At 36.0% G+C, this 25,000-nt stretch overlaps 1 protein-coding gene across 1 annotated transcript in view; it reads left to right on the plus strand.

Annotated features, from left to right (window-relative positions):
- Positions 1-25,000, plus strand: part of LOC145674240 (uncharacterized) — an 89,163-nt gene that overhangs the window by 54,138 nt on the left and 10,025 nt on the right. The window contains exons 2-4 of the mRNA XM_081744077.1: positions 6,263-6,389; positions 14,404-14,478; positions 20,978-21,135. Of these exons, the coding sequence (XP_081600203.1) occupies positions 6,263-6,389; positions 14,404-14,478; positions 20,978-21,135 (360 nt within the window). The remainder of the gene's footprint in view (positions 1-6,262; positions 6,390-14,403; positions 14,479-20,977; positions 21,136-25,000) is intronic.

The following is a 25,000-nucleotide window of genomic DNA, read 5'->3' on the forward strand; positions in this document are numbered from 1 at the left end:
GACTTCGCTTAGGAAACTAGTGTGTGCACTATCCAAAAATACATGTTTCAGAATCCTAAGGTACTCACGAAACAATTTTTATAGAGGAGTTGGGCTGCGGGCACATAACTTGAAGTACTCATCAACTACCTCTATAAAAATTGTTGCGGAAATACCGCAGGATTCTGAAACTTGGATATTTGGATAGAGCACATACTAGTTCCTAGATGAAGTCTTGACCCGACTGTGGTAGGTCCCATAGTTTTTGGAGCTATGGGCCTTTAAAGTTCATTTTCTCATGTTTTCGGCAGGCTATAACTGCAAAAGGAAGCATTTGTGCACCCATGATGGTCTGCACTTTTTTGTCTTATATTGATGTCAGGAATCACCTCCCAAACGCTTTTGGTGTTGTTTTGAAACACCCTGTATACTAATTTACTTTCTTTCCTTAGAGCTGTTCAAGTATTACGAGATCACATTTTTAGTCATTTTGGCAGACCTTCTCCCTAGTTAAGCAAACGTAAGTGATTTACCCCCTCCCCCAGTAAGCATTTTTTTTAACTTCTCAGAATCTGTTATGTTTCGTGATTTCACATTGTGACACAATGGTGGCTCAGGTAAATTCTCGCCCCTTCCCCCCTCCCTGTAGCGCTGCCACTGTATTTGAGGTCTGTGGAGTTACAGTAGACGTAAGACTCCCAATCATCTAGTTTTTCTGCTAATTTCGTTATTTACACAGAACTTGGGTACAACAATACTTTTGAGACTCCGTTGAAGAAGGAAAGTAAAACTTGAGAGATTGTGCTGTTATTAGAATTTTTGATTAGGAGCAGCTAATTAATTTTAGCTTACGTGAAATAAATCAGTTTTTCGTTTAAAAAAATATGTAATTGTACTCAAAATACAATTAAAAATTTATTTTCAGATAGCTTAGTATAAAAACTAACAGTTCCTGAGCCATATAGTAATTTAAACTTTGGTGCCAAAATCACAAGAACTACAATTCTCTGGAGGCGTGATAGTGTGGTGGGAAATGCCCTATACTCTGAGCGTTGATGTTCCATGATAGTCTATAAACCCACCAACTGCATTCGATTGAGGTCCATATGAACTTTTGGACTTATTTTGATGTGAGGACCTGAACAAAAAGGGAAAATGTTTTTGCTTTTACCCTGGACAAGCTAATACACATCTTACATTGTGTATTTTAGCCCCACTTGCTAAAAAAAAAAAAAAAAAAAGTTTTGTACAGGGAACATTTTCACCATTTTTCGTGGGTCAATTTAAGAGGTCTATACTTTTTGACAAATGAAATTTAGAAATATTTTCCAGCAGATTATTGTAGGAAATGTATCAGTTATTATTGTAGGACTATGTGCAACTATTACTGTAGTAGTCACCCAAGTTGTACTGCCTAAAAATGACCTTATTGAAAGAGGGGCAAAATGTTATCGAAATGGGGCAATGCTGAACAATAATAATATATCCATAGTTAGTTTATTTACTTGCCCCATTTTGTGCCTGATAATGGCGCATAACAAAACAATGTATGTAGACAATGGTGTTCATTGATACTTTTCATGATGAACATGGAAATCGTACTGCAATTAAAGTAAGAAAGTAGTTATTTGTTAAATATTTAAGAAAGAAATCAGTGAAGCAGTTTGTTGGGCAAATAATTCAAGTAGTTGATTCTTTTTATGATGTCAGATTTGTTCGCAAAAATATGATATAATACTGTGTTTTACTGGCCAGAACAAGAGGACGTGAATACTGTTTCCGCTGATCATGTCCTCCTGCTGTTGCATCAGCCTGTGCTAGACAGAAGGGGCACCACTATATCTTTTTCAGTTTCATTTAAGAGTCTGAATGTACAGTAAATGCATGTGCATACATAAAATAGATGTTTATACAGTAAATAGATTATTTTTGATAGGTAGCCCAAAGCTTTTGTTGCAAATCTGTTTATTTTGTTTCAATTATGCTTCTGTTAAGCATTGGTACTTGTTACAAGCACGAGTAATATGCTGCTTCTTTCACTTACTGTGAGAACTGCATGTTTTTGATATGGTACAGGTATTGTACACAACGGATCAGGAAAAGAAAAAAAGTTCCTTAATATGTACACTGCATTTACAGAAGCAGAGTAGTTGTATATAATTGTATTTGCTTTTGAGTGTTCACTTTCATTTTTTTTGGGGGGGGATGTATAATTTTGGTCAGGTTTTATTTTTATTTTATTTATTTATTTTATTTTATTTTTTTTTATTTTGTTTTTTCTTTAGAGTTGTCATGCTCCTTGGAGCACTAAGGTCTCATATGAAAGTATTTTGATTCAGTTACACTATTTTGTTATCTAATTCGCCTAATGGAAGTTCTATCTTGCGCAACTTCCATTTTCCATGTGGCCTGTATGTAAACAGACAAAATCTGCCAGAAGTATGTCATGTTACATATCTACAGAATCAGTTAAAGAGCACGTTTCTGCTGTAGCAGCATTGCCCATGTGACAGACACCTAAGTCAAGATAAAGGCAATTCAACTGACTGTATCAGCATTGCCCCGACCTCGGGGCAATGCTGATACAGTACTACTTATAGTTATTTCTGTAATATGTTAACATAATGAATCCCATTTTTGTATCAATGTGAAGATCAAGAAAGGATGTATATACATAAAATAATTTTCTTTGCAATTCCAGCTGTAATCGTTTTGAAATTACAATCCTTTTTACGTAAAGAGTGTATCAGCGTTGCCCCGTTTGACGGTAGTTCAAGGTTTCCTTCTGCCTTTTATGGCCTAATATGTTTGTGACACACACTCTGAATTATGTAAAAGATAAGAATTACTGACAACACCAAAGGTACAATCGTTCGAGGGAACAATCGTACGCCCCCGGTGACGACGTTGATCCACCAGACACATTGTATTGTGATACAGGTAGTTAAAGTAATATAAAATTACCCTTTTCGGTAAATAAAAATTTCATATCCCCCAAACTTTTCTGTTCCTCCTCTTTGCCCCAGCTAAGAAATTAAAACTTGCGTCATCACTGTTAAGAATATTTTAAGCAAGTTTCTGTATCAATTTCTTACGAATTTAAAATCTTTTTACTGAATATTTTACAGGCTATGAAATAATTAGTGACTCAGTGAAGCAATCTATGAAACTTAGTTCAGTACGTTAGTCTTGTAGGAATGATTTTAGAACGTCTGGTTCGATTCTAATTCGCGCCAAGTGAGCTTTGTGGTGGACAAACACCGTGTGAGTGAGTTTCCTCGGGGTTCTCCCGTTTCCTCTCCCTTTCTTCATTCCACCATTTCATTCATTTCTCATCATCACTGTCTCCTTTAGCCTAACCGGCATAACCGTGGGACGTAAAACTTAAAAATTTCATTTCATTTCATTTAGCACTATGCGGCCGCAACTCTGTTTCAATTTTGAGGAGCCAAAAGAATGGCTTCCCGAAAATAATCTAAAAGAGCTTAGAGAACGGGAGTCATAGTTTTAAAATAAACAAAAAAAATATTTGAGTAGCTCCAAAATTATAAGAGATAAGGAAAAAAAAAAATGATCAAATGCAATCTTGTTCCTCAGAAAAGTCACACCTTATCACTCATGACACTAACATGGTGTCCACTATGAATTGCTAAAGAACAAAAAGTGCTTCCTCCCTACTTCATCATGTTTCTATGTATTATAAAATTTATTTTTAACCCTTTCCGGATCCATGGTACAATTTGGCCCATACGCGTTTTTCATGGTACATTGCGTTATTTCTCTTCTATTTGAGCTTTTTCATCCGGTTTTATTTATTTTTTTTTTGTTTTTGTTTTGTTTTGTTTCCAAGTCGAGAGGCCTTGTAGAAGACATTACGTATGGTTTCAGACCGTCCTGCGTCCAGACATAGGAGGTGATGACGTCATAAGTCAAAAATTTCTTTTCTCATTTTCTAAGCCTATGTTCAATATTTTTTGGCGGGCTTATTTTTCTACGTAGAAGATTGAAATTTTGCACAAACATTCAGTCCACCGAGTAGTATTTAACAGATTTTTTGTTCCGATGTCAGTGCTAAAACAGGGGGGGGGGACCAGAGGGGCAAAGGGTTAAAAAAGGGATATTTTTACCCCAAAAATCCCGTTTTTCGTCATTTTCCCGCCTTACATACATGATAGGACCACGTGAGTCATACCGTCTGAAAGGCAGTTCCATTCTGAAGAGAACGACGGTCGAATTATTATTCTAGGGTAATTAGGGCCGTCTCAGTGAATTTTTATCCAAATGTACTTCTGTATAGGGTAAAAGTGGGGGCATGGTAGGGAAATTTTTTCTGGCGGGCCTATTTTTTCACGTAGAAGATTGAAATTTAGAGGGTCCAGAGGGCAAAAGTTGAAAAAAGGGATTTTTAGACCCAAAAAATCCTTTTCTTGGGAATTACCCCCTTTACATACATGATAGAGACACGTGAGTCATACCGTCTGAAAGGCAGTTCTGTTCTGAAGAGAATGATGGGCGAAACATGACCCTAGGGTAATTAAGGATGTCTCAGGAATTTTTTTCCCTGAGATCATGGTTTTTTGCGGTCGTTTTGGGCATGGTGGGAATTCTTGATAAAATTTCTCCCGCCCTTACTATTCAAGATAGAAACTTGAAATTTGGTACACACATTTAGTTTACCAAGTACTATTCATCAGATTTTTTGGAGGTCTCTACGTTCACACAGGGGGGTGGTGGCAGGGGGGCCCAAAGTTGGACAAAAAAAATTTCCCATCAAAAGTTTCCCTTTGACATCAATTTTCCCTCTCCTGGTATATGGTATGGGCATGGAAGTGATACCATTTGAAAGCCTGCTCTATTCTGAAGAGAATGAGGTATGAACCATGATCCTAGGATAAATAGTGACTATGCAGTAGCTGCTTGACTGAAAGTCTAAACAATAGCCCAAAATGCCAGGATCCGGAGAGGGTTAATGTGTAATTTGGAATGTGTTTTAATATATGAGGCAGATGAGACAGATACTGTGGTAGCTCAAGAAATTTTTAGATTAATCTCAGCTAGTTGGAATTATACTCAACTTCATGGATATCAAAAGTGAGAAATCACAGTGTGATTCTTAAGTTCCGAGTATTTACTCAAGTACCTGAGATTAAACTCAACTGACGTCACGTTGTCTCGCATTTTATGCATACAGCCTTGAGATTAATCTAAAAATCTTGAGCAAAGAGTAATATCACGCATTGTCTGTTTAGTTAGTTGGCGAAACTATTACACATTTAGTATTTTTAAAGAAACGTTGATTCTGCCTATACAATTAGCATACACGCCTTAACGTGAGATACCTGGTTCGGTTATCATTGAAGTTCATGTGATTGGAGTTCCACGTTAAGCTGTAAATTCAAGTCTTTAATAACTTTGGTGTTGAAAAGACTTTGAAACCAAACCAAATTAGAAACAAAAAGTGTCTCTTGTACGCTACAATAGTGTTTTTTCTTCTCCTGTACTTTAGAAATTTTCTACAAGTTATCCAATTTTGTAGTGATATATCGCAACCAACGTATACAATGCGAGGGGCATCCAGAAAGTAACTTTCTCACGCGTCCCATAGCTAGGAAACCGTATGTTGCGCGAAGCGACTGCGTGCACGTAAGAGAGTAAGGTCCTAGCAAGGCGCATGCGCTAGTGGAACTTCCCTAGTGGTCTCAATAGCGTCGTGGCAATGGCTGAAAATGGACGTTCCTATGCCAGCTACCATGGGGTGTAAAGTGCGAGCAGTGATAAAGTTTTTGAATACACAGGGCATAGCGCCGATTGAAATCCATCGTCAGCTGTGCCAATTCTATAAACCTAACGTCATAAGCAAGCACTATAAGTCATGATAATGTCCACCCACACACAGCTCGTCAGACAACAGATCTCCTGCAGCAGTTCGACTAAAATATTTTGGATCATCCACCGTATAGCCCTAACCTCGCTCCGACCTCTGTTCTTACACCTCAAGAGAGTCCTGTCAGGTCAGCATCAGCATTTTTAGAATCACGGAGAGACGCGAGCTGGAATAGGAAAATCCATATTTTCACCACTGCCACGACGCTACTGAGAGCACTAGGGAAGATCCGCTGGCGCCTGCGCCTTGATAGAACCTTACTCTCTCACGTGCATGCAGTCACTTTGCGCAGCATATGGTTTCCTAGCTATGGGACGCGTAGGAATGTTACTTTCTGGATGCGCATCGTAATTAATAATATGGTGCTAGGTTTTGACAGAATCCTCTAATGTTTTCCAGGAGTCAGTTAAGTTGGACAAGACAGAAGCTCTTCCCATTGTAGTAGATGTCCACCATTCTAATAAACATGGGAAGGAGGAAGACGAAAGTAAAAGTAAGACACCAGAGCAGACTGAAGATGTAACAGGTAGGAATGTTTTCCTGTTCTTCATTGTAGCTTTTCTGAAGGAAATAAAACTATTTGTATAATAGCATACATTACATATCTAAGAGAAAATGCCTTTTAAAAGTATTATTACTCTTCCTGTAGATGGTTCTTTCCTGGCATCGGAGGACATAATGGTTCAATGGTAGAACACTTAGGGGTCGATGTGAAGCCATCTGAGTTTATGCTGGACAGCATCGTGACTTCTCGCTATTCTTTCATTTTTTCCCATGTTCTCATCCCATAGATTCTATCGTAATACTCACTATCACTAATCATCTGTCCACTTTAGCTTAAAAGGTATAACAATGGGACGCAAAACTGAAAGATTTGCTGATGTTTGAGCAGCACTCAAGAGAAAACTCAATGCTTGGGCCATTGCTTTAGTAGCAGTTCGTCTTCAACAACTGTGCTCAGGCACTGTTCATAACTGGTCGACACTGTGTTTCTTAGACACTAAGAAATAAACCAGCATCAAAAATAGAAGAGAAGCTTATTTTCATTATCAGGGTCCTGGAGTGGTTGTGGGAAATATTCCTCGACTTAATATTTTTGAAAGAAAATTCCCCGACAAATAATTTACTGACGTAAGGGGACGGAGGTGCAAATAAAGAGATCCCATTATTAGAAGTTTGCAAATTGATTGATTGGAGAAACAGAAATCGGTACTTTTTTTTCTGCAGAATACACGAAGCTATCCTCTGAGACTGAAAACCGTACAATATGAGGTCATTTGTCCTTAAAACAGGCAGATCTTTCTCTACGATGGTTAGCAGCATATATTTTAATCACGCTCGACTGTAACCATAGGAGCTAAATACACTGTTCTGGATGGTTGAAGTTATCCGTTTCTCGTCACGTAGCATACATATAATATAAATGAACGTCAACTGTGGTCGATCCTCGGTCCTCGTGGCCGAGCATGCTAGCGCACGGGCTAGTAAGGAAAATCGCCGTGCCGTGAGTTCAAACCCGGCCCAAGGAAAGTTTTTTTTAATTTTAATTATACTTTTATCATTAAAATATGATAAAAATAACACTCACTTTGCCCTTGTAGTAATATATGCATAAAAAGTGATTTACTCACGTTATAAAACATAGCTGAGCGAGCGTGAGCGAGCGAAGGAGGCTAGAAGCCCCGCGGGGCTCGTTTTGTTCCACTTTGACCCCCATAATAATATCACGTGACATTATGTCACACTCGGGTGGTGCAACTTCGATGTAAATCTACCCTCACACGCTTCCTTGTGACGAAATTAAAACAGTTCGCTAGGGTAGCGCGTAAAAAAAAAAAAAAAAAAAAAAAACGTTGGTTGGAAGTACAATATGTATGCCGGGTTTGTATGCAGCTCTTCCATTCACTTGTACCGGATAGCACTACTTGCATATTTTAGACTGCTGATACATTAAGGTGACCTCGGGCTGCCTGGACGGCCCAAGACTCCATAATTAATGTGTAATTGAGACGCCTGGGCGTCGTTAAACGTCGGCGTCTCCACCATTAATACGTTAATGAATTGTCAGGGCGCCTAGCGTCGTCAGAGAGCCTGCGCCCATTGTTACAATATGGGACCTTAGGAGAAATTAGTGCAAAGAATTCACTATATGAGAGATTGCAACTTTAATATAAGGTGGGAGTTTACAAGGACTAGAAAGGTTCGGAATCTTTCACCAGCCTACCAATTCAGGGAACTGGTTATCAGCCATGTTACAGTCTCAATAGTGCCATAAGCCTAGATCTAAGGTCCAAAAACGAAACTGGGAGTACGTCACATATATACTTGCACTTCCATTCCTTACTGGCTTTGCTATGTCTTTGCTTTCCTATATTGGATTTTAGTTATAATATTCAATCAAGATATTTCTCCACCACATCATTATACTCTTCAGTGCTATATTCGGATTAGGAGATGCTTACTGACTTAAATTTGCTTGAAATTAATTTCGGACAAGAAATTGGGATATTAAAAGTTTATTATAAGACTTCTCAATTCCTTTACATAAATGTATAACGCCGAATAAAAAGGTTAACTTTTCTCAACCTGATTTGCTTAGTCGATTTTATATTAAAGTGAAATAAAAAATTAAGTTATCGAATCAGCGTTAATTTCTGTCCAATTAATTTTCAGTTACAAGTTAAAAATTTCTGTTCAGGAGCACTTGTCTCGCTATAACTTAAGTCGAGATTACTACATGTGAAATGATATGATAGGGCAAACAAAATCGTAACTTGTATAAAATCAAGAATTTAAAAATTCAAAATTCCAAGTAGTAATGGTGAAGTGGTAATGCATTCATCTTGCTTTAATTTTTACAAGTTCAATCTGAAGTTATCTGTATGAATGCAATAATGCTAAGACCAGCCTCGCCTTGGCTGGTGTCTCTGGGTTGCTCCATTCCCGGTTCCAGTTTCTAAGTCCGTTTGCTTACGGCTTGTCGCTGATTGCGAATGTTCACCGAAGCCTGACAATACTATATGGCCGAAAGCAAAGCTATACATCGACTGAGGGTTTCGATGGACCGTCTCCCCCGTCTGCTACCGCGAATACGAGCGAAAGTTCAAGGTAATGCACTCAACAAAATTCGTAGACAGACTGACTGTCAGGTTCGGTCCCTAATTTCGCTCGTGAACTCGGTTTTCCGGCGTGTGGATGTGATTTACCTACCCACACACTTCCTATATTTCCGATGGGGGAGTACCTTCTCAAGGGGTAACAACATATGATGCAATTTCTCTGTTTTTTCCTGTGATTTCAGAATCAATCGGAAATATCGCTGACCTTGGATTTGTTTACAATTTTGCTGTTTTCTTGCTCTACAGTATGAGTTTAAAATAGTTTAAACACATGATCGTTTTTCATTTTTTCCTTCAATTAGTTAATTATAAATTAACTAATTGTTTTAAGATTCAAGGATAATTCCTTATGAATAAGAATTCATTATTTCAGGCATTCCTGGCATCTTCTTCTATCTTCATTCTTTCTGTCTTTTTCCTCACTTTCTCTACCTTCTTACTTCACAGAGGGAGAGAGTAGTATTCGCAAGTCCTGATGATAATTCCAGTCAATGAACTACGCTTTAACAGAGTCAGTATTGCGTCTTCTTAGTTGCTTCCCAATGTATTCCATCTCTGTTTTGGCTAATGGCAGAATGTCCATCTGTGGTTGGGATCCACCTCTTGGTGTCAACAGTAATTACACATGGATTATTTCTGCTGTTACACATGGTATCTTCCTTTGACTTCACTGTTCTGGATCGGATAACAATACCAGCAAAATAAGCACCAGGTGGCAAGTTGACTTTATCCACTGCTATTGCTGTTTACTTTCTGCATACACAGGTAGTGGACCATGTGTTGTAGTTTCACAGAAGCTTCACAAGTTTCCTGATGTTTCACAGTTCACTAATGCAATAACGTAGCTTCCATACTTTCTTCTTGAGTTCTAATTTCTCAATTCTCTCCCTGATAGTGGCACTAATCTTCTGCACTGGTTTAGCTTCTCTTTTTTTTGGATATCGAACAAAACAGAGTTTTGCAACTATGTTGGAGCAAATTAGCAAAATTGTGCTTTTATAGGAATTTGTGACCATAAATTTTCTTTCCTCCGGACGGTCTACACTTTTATCACGAAACACAGCATATACTTGTTTGTCGATTGGCAATGATACGGAGTGGATTTCATCGCTGTTATGTTCTTTGTGAATCAGTCGACTGTTGGGCCTAAGAACACTTGATACAAGTTATTGCGAAAGAGATGAGTCTACTTAATAAAAAAATTAAATTAAATATTTTAGTTTTATGCCCCACGATTATTCTGGGCAGCCTAAAGGAAACGGTGATGATGAGAATGAATGAAATGGTGAACTGAAGAAGGTGGGTGGAGACTGGAAAAGCCCGAGAAAGAATCCCCACACTCGGTTTTTGTCCACCATAAACCCCACTTGGCACGAGCTAGGATCGAAACAGAGAGCCCGTGCACCAGAGATGAATCCTCTACCACTGAGTCCCTGCAGCCATGGGCGGAGCTATGGGGGCATTGCCCCTCCCCCCAACTTTTTGACAAAAAATGAGTTATTCATATTAACTCTACGCTCGTCTAGGAAGTATTCCACAGGTCCGAGACCGACCAAAAGGTCTGCCTCCCCCCAAACAGAGAATCCCTAACTCCGCACATGACCACAGCCCTATATTTAATAAAGAAGCAGTAAGTAAATAAAGTGTCGTTTGATGTATGAGAATGCAGAATGTCCGTTACGATATGGTCTTCCAGGATATGTGAGTCTTATGAATGTATTGATAAGTTGTCTTCGAATAGTTACAAGGTGAAGAAGAGCAAAGCCCAGTGAACTCTATGAATTGACCTAGTCTCTAAAAACCAGTGATAATCAATAAGAAAAACAAAAGATAATGTCAAGTTGGTTAGATATGTGCTCAACAAAGCAGCTACTTTTCTCAGTGAAATTCTGCGCTGGAACACTGCAAGTCAAGTGGTCGAGAGAACTGATCATTCATCGTGCTTTCTTGCTGATTTTTTATTATCCAATTTCATTCATGTATCCTTGAAATTTATTGATAATACATTTTCCATAATAAATTACATAATATATTGATCATGTGCCCGATCATCAAGACAGTAATATACAATTGGAGAATGATTAAAATCATGTCTCCGTGTTATAGTGATTAGGGTAACGGGTCTATTTGCATTGTTCGTTTAGTCCATACCCTTTTAAAACAATAAATGGTTTCTTTTGGTGCTACATCATTATTTTCTATGATTTTTTGTTGATGAATCTAACTTGAAGTGGAAAACAGGACAAGTCCACAGCCTCTGTTTACATAATTAAATGTTATTAATAAGGTCGTTTTTATTCTTCAAAACTTTTTCCCAAGGTTTGGCACACTTCTCTTTACAAAAACTTAGACATCCTTCCAGAGACTAACCCCGAAAAATCAACTAGGTATTTACGTCCCTCTGTTCCATGCTTACATGAAAATCAATTTTTCATCCATTCTGCCGCAGAGTGGCATAGTTTTGCGTGATCAGGCGTATGATCATCGAGACAGTAATATACAACTGGAGAAAGTTTAAAAACTCTCCGTGATTTATTTATTTATTTTGTCTGTTTTGACTTACAATATGGAGAGTATCTCCTACAAGTTCTACAGTTGTCATGTATATAAATGCAAATTGTAATTACAGCTTATCACACCATTTGAAGTACAAAATTATAACAAACATCACATGTTAAATTTATTACATCATTACATCATATTCGTACATCGTTATCATTTACAAATTCTTCAACTGAATAATATGCTTTAGAAAGTAACAGAGTGCGAATTTTGTTTTGAGTATTAAAATTTACCTCTTTATAATGTGATGGTAACATATTATAAAGTCTCGTACAATTTAAATAAATATTTTTTGGTACTTGGAGTAATTTAGCGATTAGCGTAACGGGTCTGTATGCAAGTGGTCATTTTAGAATGAATCTGTTCGAATCCTGTTTTTCTAAAGTTCCTTTTTTTTTTTTTTTTTTTTTAATAATAAAGGATCGGCGATTTATTGCGAAGAACTTGCATGTATTGACGTGAGAAAACTCTATATAGCAATATGTTATACAGCTATGCAATATGGTACATTAAAGCATATATATTAAACAAAGTCAGAAATCCTTATTCTCTTGACTCTAATGTGTATTCTTTAGTGAAAATCGATATAGAAAAAGTTGTTATTCAGTTCAAAATCTTTTGTCGTCGCGAATTCTGTCGAGGAATTTGAAGCTTAAAATATATAAAATGATAATCATGCCTGTTGTTCTATATGGTTGCGAAACATGGTCGCTTAGTCTGAGGGAAGAACATAGACTGAAAGTATTTGAGAACAGGATCCTGAGAAGAATATTCGGACCGAAGAGGAACAGGAATGGGGAATGGCGGAAGCTTCATAACGAGGAACTACATAATTTATACGGTTTACCAAACATTGTTAGGGTCGTCAAGTCTAGGAGGCTCAGGTGGGCAGGTCAGGTAGCCAGAATGGAAGAAAGTGACAATCCTTTCAAAGTTTTAACTGGAAGACTGTTCCAGTTCATGTATTTGTCCTACTGTTTCAAGATTGCTAAGCAGAGAAGGTTAATTTGATTTAATTTTTGTGGACTTCTGAATTCTTTTTTTTTTTTTTAATTACAGACTTCTTATGGAAAACAAAGATGAGTTCATCAGTTGAAATTTATTGTTTCATTCCTGTTAAAATGATACATTTCTAACAATACTTTTGTACGTAGTTTATTTACTTTTGAAAGTTAAACTGTGCTGAACAATAAAACGCTTATTAATTATGAAGCAATTAACTGCAACGTTAGGCGTGTGGGCTGATTCTTTACGTTGTAAAAGTTGTAGTGTATTCAGAAACTAGCTATTTATAAACTATTATTATTATTATTATTGTTATTGTTATTATTATTGTTATTATTATTATTATTATTATTATTATTATTATTATTATTATTATTATTATTATTATTATTATTATTATTATTATTATTATTATTATGTTTCTTAGTCTGGTAATTATTTTATTTTGCGGCAGTATTTTCTTGGATTACGAATTTAATTTCTTATTTGTTATCAACTGAAGCATGCTGGGAATTTGCTGGCCCGCCACGTAAATTCGGCAAGTGCTTCAGTTGACGTAATCACTTGGTGAGTGAACTTCCACATTTTTACTAGGTTTAGAATATTTCTATATTTGTGAAAGTATAAGTGATTACTGGTATCTATGTATTGTAGATAAGTTATTGTATACAGGGTGTTTCGAAACAACACCGGCAACGGTTAGGAGGTGACTCTTGACACCAAGACAAGACAAAAATTATAGACCAACCTGGGTGCACAAATGCTTCCTTTCGAAGTTATAAGCTGCCGAAGATGGAAATTTTATGGTCCATAACTCCAACACTATGGGACCTACCGTAGTCGAGTCAAGACTTCACTTAGGAACTACTATGTGTCCTATCCAAATATCCAAGTTTCAGAATCCTGTGGTACTTCCTCAACAATTTTTACAGGAGTAGTTGGTGAGTACTTCAAATTATATGCTCGTAACCAAACTCCCTCTATAAAGATTGTTGCGGAGTACCGCAGGATTTTAAAACATGTATTTTTGGATAGTGCACATATTAGTTCCTAAGTGAAGTCTTGACCCGACTATGATAGGTTCCATAGTTGTGAAGCTATGGAGCTTTGAAGTTTATTTAGTTTTTTTTTTTTTTTTTTTTTTTTTTTTTTTTTTTCATGTTTTCAGCAGCCTATAACTCCGAAAAGACCTGAATAACTAGATTGATCTATACTTTTCGTCTTATCTTGCTGTCAGGACTCGCCTGCCAAACGTTGTAGATATTGTTTCGAAACACCCTGTATAAAAGAAAAACTTAACTACGCTATATTGCATGCATTTTGAAATATAATAATTATTATTATTTGTCAATTTGCTTTCTGACTTGAGGCTGACGTCATTTTTTTTTTTTTTTTTTTTCAAGGGCCACCGTGTCCTCGTAATATGTCAAAATGCCTGTAGTAATGATGGACTCAAAAATATTGCATAAACATTTAATGGTTAACAAATGTTTCATCGGAATTTAAAAAATTCCGTAGCTACGTCTTTTTTTCTTGTTAGTTATTTTTTGTTAATAAATATATATTTACGATTGTTAATTACTGACTTCTTGACATTTACAAAGCCAGTAGCATTACCCCAATAGCATTAACACAATATATATCACTACTAGAAATCTAGTACGTTCTACTAGGTTTAGTACTAGAAACCTAATTTGACTACTTGAGAAGGTTTTCCACTCATCCAGTTTGTCTTGGGTGGGTTGAGAAGTTAAGGAGAGAAAATATTAAAAAGTTTTGATCTCATTTTGCTTTGCTGTACATTGTTGTTTTGTGTACCATGGAGTAATTGAGAATGTTTTTAACTGTTTTCAGGTGAACCATTATGCAAGAAACGTAAGAAAAATATGTCGGAAGCACTACTGAAAGACATTTCTCAAGATCCCCCAGGTACTGCAACCTTTTATTTCGTATTCTTCCGTAGCTCTTTTGTTCTTAGTAAATTAACACGTGATTAAATTCTTTCAGTTAGTAGAGTGCATTACACGAGATACAGCATTAATATATTTTCTTTTTTGTGTGATTTGGCACTACATGCATGTATTATTTTCCTTTTTTCTTTTAATTTTTATGTTATCTCGTTCTTCCTTGTCCTTTTCCTTTATTTATGCTTTCCTGTTATACTCTCTTTTTATCACCATTACTTCCATCTAGCTTCGCATATGTTTTATACTTTTTCTTCTCCGAATTTACTTTTACTTGCGTTTATTGTTTTCGGATCAAAAGATATATATTTCAATCAATAATATTCTTGTATCCCTTGTATCTGAAGAACTGCATGGAGTGTAGCCAAACCGAAACTATCACTTAACTCAGTATGATGTGCTTATTCCGCAACAACAACTACAACAAAAAAAAAAAATAAATAAATAAATAAAAAACGAACGAAAACTCGTATTTATGGGCCGTTCAAAATTTTTGTGGCCCGTGATCCAAAAACCAATATATTTCAATCAAAAATTTTCTTGTACGCTTTATATCTGGAAAACTACATGTAATGTAGCCAAACTCAAACTATCACTTAACTTAGTATGATGTGCTTATTCCATAAAAAAATTCGAAAGCTCGATTTAGAAGCCGTTCGAATATTTTGCGGTTCCTGATGCAAAAACTAATTATTGATTAAGATTGCAATCTTCTGATCCATTTTTTTTGTATCATTCCTAAAATTCTTGTTCTTTTCATTTGTATTGTTTCCGCAATTCTTCTATTTTCTATTTATTTCTCTCCTTCACACTTTATTTTTAGTTTCTCAGTTTATTTCTTTTCGTATTCTTCTTCTTCTTCTTTTTTTTAATATTTGCTTGCCTACTTGTAGTTTTCATGAAACAAGTTACTACCCAATACTGGTATGACTAACCGCTACTTTCTATATATTTTGGGGCTGTGTAGGAAGTGAACGCAGTTATTGTTAGAGAGTACTTTTTGGATGAAAAGATCAAATATATTTCAAGCAAAATTTGTTTTGTAGGCATTACATCTGGAGAACTACATAATGTGTAGCCAAATCCAAACTACCACATAACTCAGTATGATGTAATTATTCCGTAAAAAATACGAAAACTCGATTTAGGGGTCGTTCGAAAATTTTGTGGCCCCTGATCCAAAAACCAATTATTTGGCAAGATCGCGATTTTCTTTATGATTTTTTTTAATCAATCCTAAAATTCTTGTTACTGTAGTTTTTTTTTCTGTTAGTTATCCTGCAATTTCTCGATAACCCATGAGAAAGGGAGATGTGTTTGTGTAAAATTCTGTTTAAAACTTAAGGAGTCCTAAGAATGCTGATTTCTAATACCAGAACAAGGCAAGCTTTGTTACAATACTAACAGAAGACAAGAAAAGAGTAGAAATGTCCGAGTCGGGATGACACAAAATACAAATGAACTAAGAAAGAAATACACAAATTGAAACCTCCATTAACGAATGAGAAAATGTCGCTCGTTATCTGACAAAGTAACATTTTTTCTCAGTTTTTTAGATTTATTCCTTTTTGCAAAGTTTGCCAAACCCTCAACAACAGTTTGAAACAATACGGATCTTTAGACGGGGTAGATGACTCTTTTCTTACTGTTCTGAAAACAAAATATTTCCCACCTTCTCTTTTTGTTTCATACATAGATCCATGGTTAGTGTCGTATGGAGATAAAGATCAGTTTACCGTAGATTTGTACTTAGGTGAAATAATTTGCTTATAAGAAGACACGGTTTCTACTCAACTAGGCTTGACTTCCGGGGCCGGGTTTTCACATTTATCTTTGTTCCTGTTTATGAGAAAACATCAGCACAAGAACATCAAACGGTGGAGCAACCATATCGTTAGTGTTTCACAAATGATACAAACTTATGAAAGGTTTTGAACGTGATTAAACTGCACAATGTATCCACACCATATGATGACAGACATGTTGCAAACATGCGCTTGACCTGTTGTACAGCGTCATTGACAATACGGATATTACTCTGATCCATGGTAACGAATATGAATTTGTGTATAATGTTGAATGACATGTGCTAAACGCTGGGCTTGCGACACACGCTTTTACATCGTCTTCAATTGACCCAGGACCACAAATGTATCAAGGGGTAATAAGCACGTGAATACCATGCTGAGTTTCAGATTTTAATATTTCAGGCCAACTCTCGCTTCAGCCTTTCATAGGGAATGTTCCCGTATGTGTTGAACGCTATCGTGCAAACACAATCTGTCAGCGTGCATTGCCTAACGTCGGGTAAGATGATGCGGGAAACCACTGTGTCACACAGTGATACAAGAATACAACATGCGACCTCGTTTGCTACGTATCGAGGATAACTCTTCAGTGATCACTACATCAAAGTAGTTCTTAAGGTCAACGCTCATACCTTCAGAAAACTCCGGGCGTATATTTCAATAATACAATGCCCAGTCACATGTATCCAAGGATGTGCAAGCCCTCCTGCATTCTTATAATGGATTAGGGAAGTACCAAGTGACAAATTTTCTGCTCCCTGCAACATTTACCAGAACATCATTTTGTCGAGTAACATCGGACGGTAACCGGTAACAAAACACACAAAAGTAAAAAGAATATGCAGATCCCCGCATCCGTTTGAATATTAAGGGCAGTTAATGCTTTTGTGAATCAAGAAAACAAGTCAGCACCTTCTTATTTGGAATGTCGTCCTATTTCTACCTCATCTGTACAGAACGAAAGACCTTCTGTTGTGATGCGTGCTCAAATCTGGATTCTACGATGCAAGTGGGTACGAATTTGGTGATGAAACAAAGTAACTTACAGGGGTTCTTGGTTTTTAAAAAAGTACCATTATAAAACCAAGCAAAATTACTATGGTGTGTTCAAAGTGTAATGATATACATCAATGGTCACTGGTGCTAAAGATGTCAGAAAGTATTCACACTTATGTTTCTAGACTGTGAGATTGCTAGGTAATGCAGCTTGAATGCAGAGTTTCATTTCACAGTTGTCAAAATCTAGTAGACATGCGAACTATCCTAATTCAATATTGAAACAAATATGTAACTTCCGATGTCATGAAATATTTTTACTCCATAAAGCTTTACTGGGAGTAAAGATGTTCACAACATGCTGAAATATCCTTACTCCCCATCTGTTTCTCCTATATTAAACGTCTGATGAAAACTGAAATCTGCTAACCCTGGAACTACAGACAAAATTTGATATCTTTCAATACCAACCGGGTCCAATGGATCCATGGTGATTTTTTTTTATTTATTTCTTTTTTATTTATTTATTTATTTATTTATTTTGCTTTTCTCTAGCAAATAATGTACACTTTTTGAAGAGAGAAGTATTTAAACAGTAAATTTCTATCATATTACGTTTTATGAACTAGAACATCGATGAAATACCCTTACGTTTAATGTTTTTCTCTTTAAGAAAAATAAACTATGTTTTTTATTTATGAAGAAACAAATACTAAGATACATAATATAGAACTGAAGACGTCAGAAATGTATTCCTATGTAACAAAAAATAAAATTAAAAAAAAAAATCCCTAACAATTTTCACAAACTTGCAGTGGTTCTTTCATTTTAGGGAACAAATGAAGGTCACATGGAGTTATGTCCGGTGAATAGGAAGTGTGTTCTAGAACCTTCCACTTCCATTGTGCAAACAGGTTCGTCACAGGAACTGCGTTGTGAAAACGGGCGTTTTCATTCAAAACAATTGGTGGATCCCTTAGGATCCCTTATGAATTTGGGTCGTTTCCTGCGCAGTGCAGGACAAAGATGTTGTTCCAGGAACCTGCGCTAGTACACTGCATTTATGGTCTGGTTCAGAAGGACTGCATGCCGTAATGTGACAAAACGTACATTGTATGCTGCTATCTGCATCACCTTCTTATTACCCCCAGGGTACACTTTAATACTGACGCACATTCTTGGGTCGGGGAGATGATGGGTAGCACCATTCATTGGATTGGCTCACAAGAGGGTGCCAATATTTCGTCAAGTGCAATAATCCTGTCCCAGAACACATCACCTTTCCGTCTGTAATGTGCCAAATAATCACAGGCGAGCTCGTATCTGTGTCACTTTTGAACGCCTGTAAGATGTGCAGTACCCACCAGGATGCAAGGTTTCGTAACCAATGGCATTGTGCATCACATTCAATACTGTAGTGGGATGTTCCTACCTCGTTAGCCAATTCCCTGCCAGTCCACCAATTGCCCACATTCAGCAAAAATTGAATCAATGCAATGACTCGTTTCTGACCTCATGTCGACCTCCTCCTGGTTCCTGTTGCATACTATCACGTCCAGCACGAAACGCTCCAACCCAAAGTATCACAGTACGATACCGCAATACGTCATTACCACATGTATCACGTAATCCAGAGTGACATTCCCTGGCGTTTTCTCCACGCGCCACTTCGATTTTTATCCATGTACGTTGTTCTAACTTGGAAAACATCCCCTTTAGAGCCGTGTGATTTGACAATCTACATTCAACACATTCCACTACTATCACTACAGAACCTACATTAGCGCCACCACCCGCGTTGCATTGCTCCACACACCATCTACATATGTTCTCAAAAGCAGCACGAACAAAACTCCTTGGGCGGGGATAAAACAATGTTGCTATACATTTCTTTCCAGCCCTCGTATTTATTTCTAGTTTCAACATGATAGCTAGGAGAACATTAAAATGCTAATTCTGCTATCCACAAGGAAAAATTTCAACCGAAGCTGAAGTTTGACAAATATTTTTGCACTCAATAAAGGTCAGGGTCCAATGGACCCGCTTGGGACTTGATGCTATAAATTAGTAAACCTACCACATGACTTACAAAAATAAAATAACACCTAAGTAATTTAAAACAAGAATGTAAACAGGAAAAATTCAGAAAATATAAATACCTGGAAACGCACAGTAACATTATAATTACGGACGAAAGAATCCGTAAGGGTCCAATGTACCCGCCTGGTAGTCGTAGAGCTAATTATTAATATATGACAACATCTCTCCTTTGTCATACTAAGTGGTCATCTCTTTGTAACACATAGGGGGTTAACTTGTTTCAGAAAATCCTGAAATATTCGTAATTACTGTTATCACCCTTCTTAGCATCATTCTTTCTATCACGTATTTCAGAAAAGCAGAAATACTTTAACCAGTCTTTTTCTCTTTTTATTATTACCAATATTGGTCCGAGCCGGCCATCCTGGCTTTCGTTTTCCGGGGTTTTCCTTTGTCTCACAAAGTAAGTATCGGAATGTTACCTATCTATCCTATGTGCGCTACCTAAATATCCAAGTTTCAGAATCCTGAGGTACGCATGCAACCAGTTTTATAGAGGAAGTTTGGCTACGGGCATATAATCTGAAGTACTCACCAACTACCCCTATAAAAATTGTTGCTGAAGAACCACAGGATTCTGAAACATGGATATTTGGATAGACCACATACTAGTTCCTACACTGTAGAAAATGAGGTGTTGAAACAACACAAAATGACTACCACTTTTGCGTGTTACTTGTGTGTTAATTCAGCGCCAAGACATCGCTTTCCGAGCATATCGTTAATAACCAGTTACTACCTGAGAGAATTTGCATTGGTATTTATCGTTTAATATGAGCAAAGCTTTGCAAAATATTTTTGGCACTTATGCCAAGTAACAAATAATGTTCTGTGTTTTTTGTAATGGGTCACAATAATATTGTTGCAAACCTGTGAATCATGTGACAACAGTTACACAGATAGCTGTGCTTCCATTTGTTTTCTTGATTTGTTATTCTTGTGTCTTAGCATATATGAACATAAGATGACAGAACTGTTGCCTATGTAATGATGATGAGAAACGACAATGAGTTTATAAGGGGAGGTCTTTTTGCGTTATCGGGACCTTATGGGTCCTAATTGCCAAAATGGGTCAAAGAAAAATGGTTCATGGCCTTTTATAAACTGGACTACTATGTGGGTTACGTCCAATACAAAAGGCCAGCACAATAATTTCAGGATGTTAAGTATAGAAGCATTCTTTTGAAGTAATTAGTCCAGAAAGCAAAACTGAAACAAGTATTCTTCGCTGAACTCTTGATAACTAACTCCATGGATTAACTTCTTGTTCGTTTCAGGAATTTTAAATACCCCTTCTTGTTTTCCCATTTACCATATTATAACAAAGTTTGGTAATCTCTAGGGATGAAACCACTTTCGTGTCAAAATTCACTCTGATTAAAATATCTATAGTCAAATTTATATTCAAAGTTATGAATTTTAGTAACAGTATGTTCTTTAATGTTGTCGAATCATGTTTGACGCGTGCAAACAAATCTAGGATCAGGGTGTCAATCATATATAAACTATAATCTTAAAAAGTTTTCCACTAATCATGATATTTTGTCTAATTTTTGACAGGTCTCTTTGATGTAGAGATACTTGACAGGCTTGCGGAGGCGTTAGATCCACCGTCAAGGAGTTGGGAGTATCTAGCTGAATTATTAGACTGCAGCTTCTTGATTCCTATACTCAAAGCATCAGGGAGTTTTACAAAAGGCCTTTTTAAACACATTGAGGTGAGTACGTCTCTTTTATTTCAACAATAGAACTCAATGCAGGGCAAGAGGTAAACGACATCTCCTTTAGTGTTCATGCTAGCTTTTGATTTATTGACAACTAAGAACAAATTACAAAATTCCACTAAAATCACCAATTATGTATTAGTAATAATTGCATTACATTTCCGCAATGTACCATTGCCTTCTTCAGACACCTTATCAAGGTAGATTATAAGGATCAAGCATACCGTCAGAAATTAAAGGAGGCCACGTCAACTTACAAACAGTCAGTCAGCTTCTTTCATTTTCTACAAAACGCTTGTTTTTGGATCAAAAGATTCAATATATTTCAATCAAAAATTTTCTTGTACAATTTATATCTACAGAACTACATACAGTGTACCCAAACCAAACTATCACTTAACTCAGTATGATGTGCTTATTGTATAAAAAAAATACGAAAACTCGATTTAGGGGTCGTTCAAAATTTTGTGACCCCTGATCGAAAAGCTAATTATTGGCCAAGATCGCAATCTTTGATGCGTTTTTTTTTTTTTTTTTTTTGATCATTCCTAACATTTTTGCTCAAGATCGCAATCTTTTGATCCATCTTTTTTATCTTTCCTAAAATTCTTGTTTAATTAGGTTTAAGATTTGTAAATTTTATGTTCGCAATGATGAATTGTTGAAAGCTGAAATGTAATTGCTATATCAATTTACAGCAATTGTGCTAAACTCCTAGAAAAATGCATCAAAAGATAATTTGTTAAATTGTTGAACAAAATAAATTCTTTTCTTCTAATCAATATGATTTTCAAACTGGTAAACGTACATCAAAGGCGGTATACAATTTAACAGAAATTGTTTGTAAAAATTTTGATAAAATTGAAAAGCTCATTCCAGTTTTCTTAGCTCTAACCAAAACCAATATCATATGAAATCCTCTTAAACAAGCTTGAAAGTTGTGTAATACGGGATATCTCACTATCTTGGTTGAAAAGTTATTATAAAGATAGGAAAAAGGTTGTACAAATAGGTGATTCTCAAAGTAAATTTTCATATATACAGCAAGAAGTTCCATAAGAAATTGATTGGGTTTAATATTACTTTTAATTTATATAAATGACTAGATTTTGGCTTCCTGTGTTTGCTCGGCCTACGGCCTCGCACCTTTTAAACCTACAATTCTACCGAATTTCAATTTTTCCCCCTCTTTCAACTGTATAAACGATAAGATTTTATATTCCAAGAAAACACAAATTTAAATGACATGGGAATTTTTTCGTTCCCCCTTCAAGACCCCCTAAAAATTAAAAATATTCACTTTTCTTCAATTTTTCTATGGGTTAGTCCCGAAAAGCTACAATCATGCCAAATTTAACCATACAGTGCATGAATTTTTGAAATTACATTTTTCTTCTTATATGACTATTATGAAAAACCGTAACACACACAAAATAATAATAATAATAATAATAATAATAATAATAATAATAATAATAATAATAATAATAATAATAATAATAATAATAATAATAATAATAATTTTAGAATTCTCTTCTTCCATTATCGTAATTTAATTATTGATTTTACGAAATGTTTAGATAATCTCACCTTATTTTTAGAAATAATACCACAACACATTTACTTCTGCTTCTCAGCCACTTTAAAATTTGCGGGGGGAGGGGGGATCAAAAGAACCTTCCATTAGACGCTGTTACCATTTAGTGTTTACGCGCTACCAAAATCCAAGTACATGAGATCTAGTTGGAAAAATTACAATTAGAACCACGGCAGAGCATAGTAATTGTGTGATAGCCGTTTGGAGTTGTACTATTGCGGCTATAGCAAGATGTATAAAACGTAGCCAGATCCCAACACCATGCTCTGGAGGATTAATTATTGTAGCCTCATTGGAAGTCCCCAATAATTTTGGGGTGTAGAAGGTGTCGCATATAAATAACATGGGACAAGTTTTTAAATTCCCCATAAAACCACTCTAAATTTGGAATTTTTTTATTTTTGGTACTTCACTTAGATAACGCTAACGAAAACGTGCAAGCATGTCGAATTTCAAGTTTCTGTTCTTATTCCAAGCATCTAAAATATGGGATTATATGTCCAAATAGAGGTCCATTTAAGTAGCATGGAGAATTTCTTTATATTCCCTTCAAACCCCCTAAAACTTAAAAATATTCACTTTTGGCAGTTTTCCTGTGAGTTAGTCGCGGAAAGCTACAGTTATTCCAAATTTAATCATTGTATCCCTACAGGAAGTGCCCAATAACTTTGGTGTGGAGAAAATATCCCATGTGAATAACATTGGGAAAACTTTTTCAATTGCCTATAAAACCCCAGTATAGTTGGAAATTTTCATTTTTGGTGATTTACATAGATAACGCTAGTAAAAACGTACAAGCATACCGAATTTCAAGATTTTATTCCAATTCCAAGTACCTAATACATGAGATTATAAGTCGAAAAAAAAGCCCATTTAATTAACATGGGTAATTTATTTATCACCCCTTTAGATGCCCTAAAAATTAAAAATATTCACTTTTGGTGATTTTTCTGTGAGTTAGTCTCGAAAAGCTACCATCATGCCAAATTTAAACTTTCCACGTCAACCAGATGTCAGTGAATTCATGTACTTTTATATATAGTTATGATTTATTTATGTAATTTAAAAAATAGATAGGTATATACAATCATTTGCCGACGACAACATGCTTATATGGAATAGCAAAACTTAGACAGAGGTATTCGTAAAAACTGAATTAGAATTTTTTTAAAAAATCAATTGCTGAACATTCATCAGTATTAAATGCTTTAAAAGCCAGGTAAATAACATTTTCACCAACTTTAGGAGTTATGTTATTCACAATTCAGTTGTTGGGTACACTAGACATCTTTCTGCTTGGCGCTTGCCAAAGGCCGACAGTTTAAAATTTTATTTTACGTGATTTGTGTGTTGTGGACTGAAGTTATTTGCATTAGAATTAAACGACGAAGGTTATGCACTACATTTTGAAATCAGAATCACATATTTGAAGTTTATACTTTACAGAAAAATTCAACATGTCTGAAAATAGACTTATAATATATATTTTTGTAAACAATAGTGTTTTAGTCACAGTGTCAGTATGTGTCAGAGAGAAATTATTGCATCAAAATGTAACGTGAACCTTGGAAAAAAGTGTAAGGGAAGAAATACCTTCAACATCTAACGACTCTGTTTTAAAATAGCTCTTTATTTTGAACATACCCTCATTGGGTACATATGGGAATACTAGCAGAAGTGCCCCTACCTCGTACGAGAAGCACAAAGTTTAATAAACAGAAAACTGACAATTTGAATGTTGTACAAAATTGCTTAAATTTTATATGAATTGACCTCCTTTTCTCATCAGACACTGATCATCACTGCCACTAAAAACTGACTGAAGAGTGTCGGAGTGTCGGACTCCGTTTTAAGTAGTCCGCTTACCACACTACCTCTTCGATCAGTTCGACCTTGTACGTACTGTTGATCAGTGTTGGGAAGTAACGTAACGCAAGTAACGCGTTACTTGTAACGCGTTACTTTTTAAGTAACGTTTCCTAGTAACGCGTTACATTTTTTCCAAAGTAACTGTAACGGTAACGTGTTACAAATTTTTAAGTAACGTACCTAGTTTGCGTTCTTTTTTTTGCGTTACATTTCGGATGAGTAACTACAATATACGTATTTTTTTTTTGGAAACAAATTTTTCTTTCCTGTAAGTGAATTTCTCAGAATGAGACAATCGAGCATGAACTACATATGTCAGTGACCGACAGTCACCGACACACAGAGAAACAGAAAAGTTCGTAGTGCCACTTGCTGTTTTTTGAAGATGAGGAC

This window comes from Thermobia domestica, chromosome 17 (assembly GCF_964235325.1).
Source record: "Thermobia domestica chromosome 17, izTheDome1.hap1.1, whole genome shotgun sequence".
In the NCBI taxonomy this organism is placed as follows: Eukaryota; Metazoa; Arthropoda; class Insecta; order Zygentoma; family Lepismatidae; genus Thermobia; species Thermobia domestica.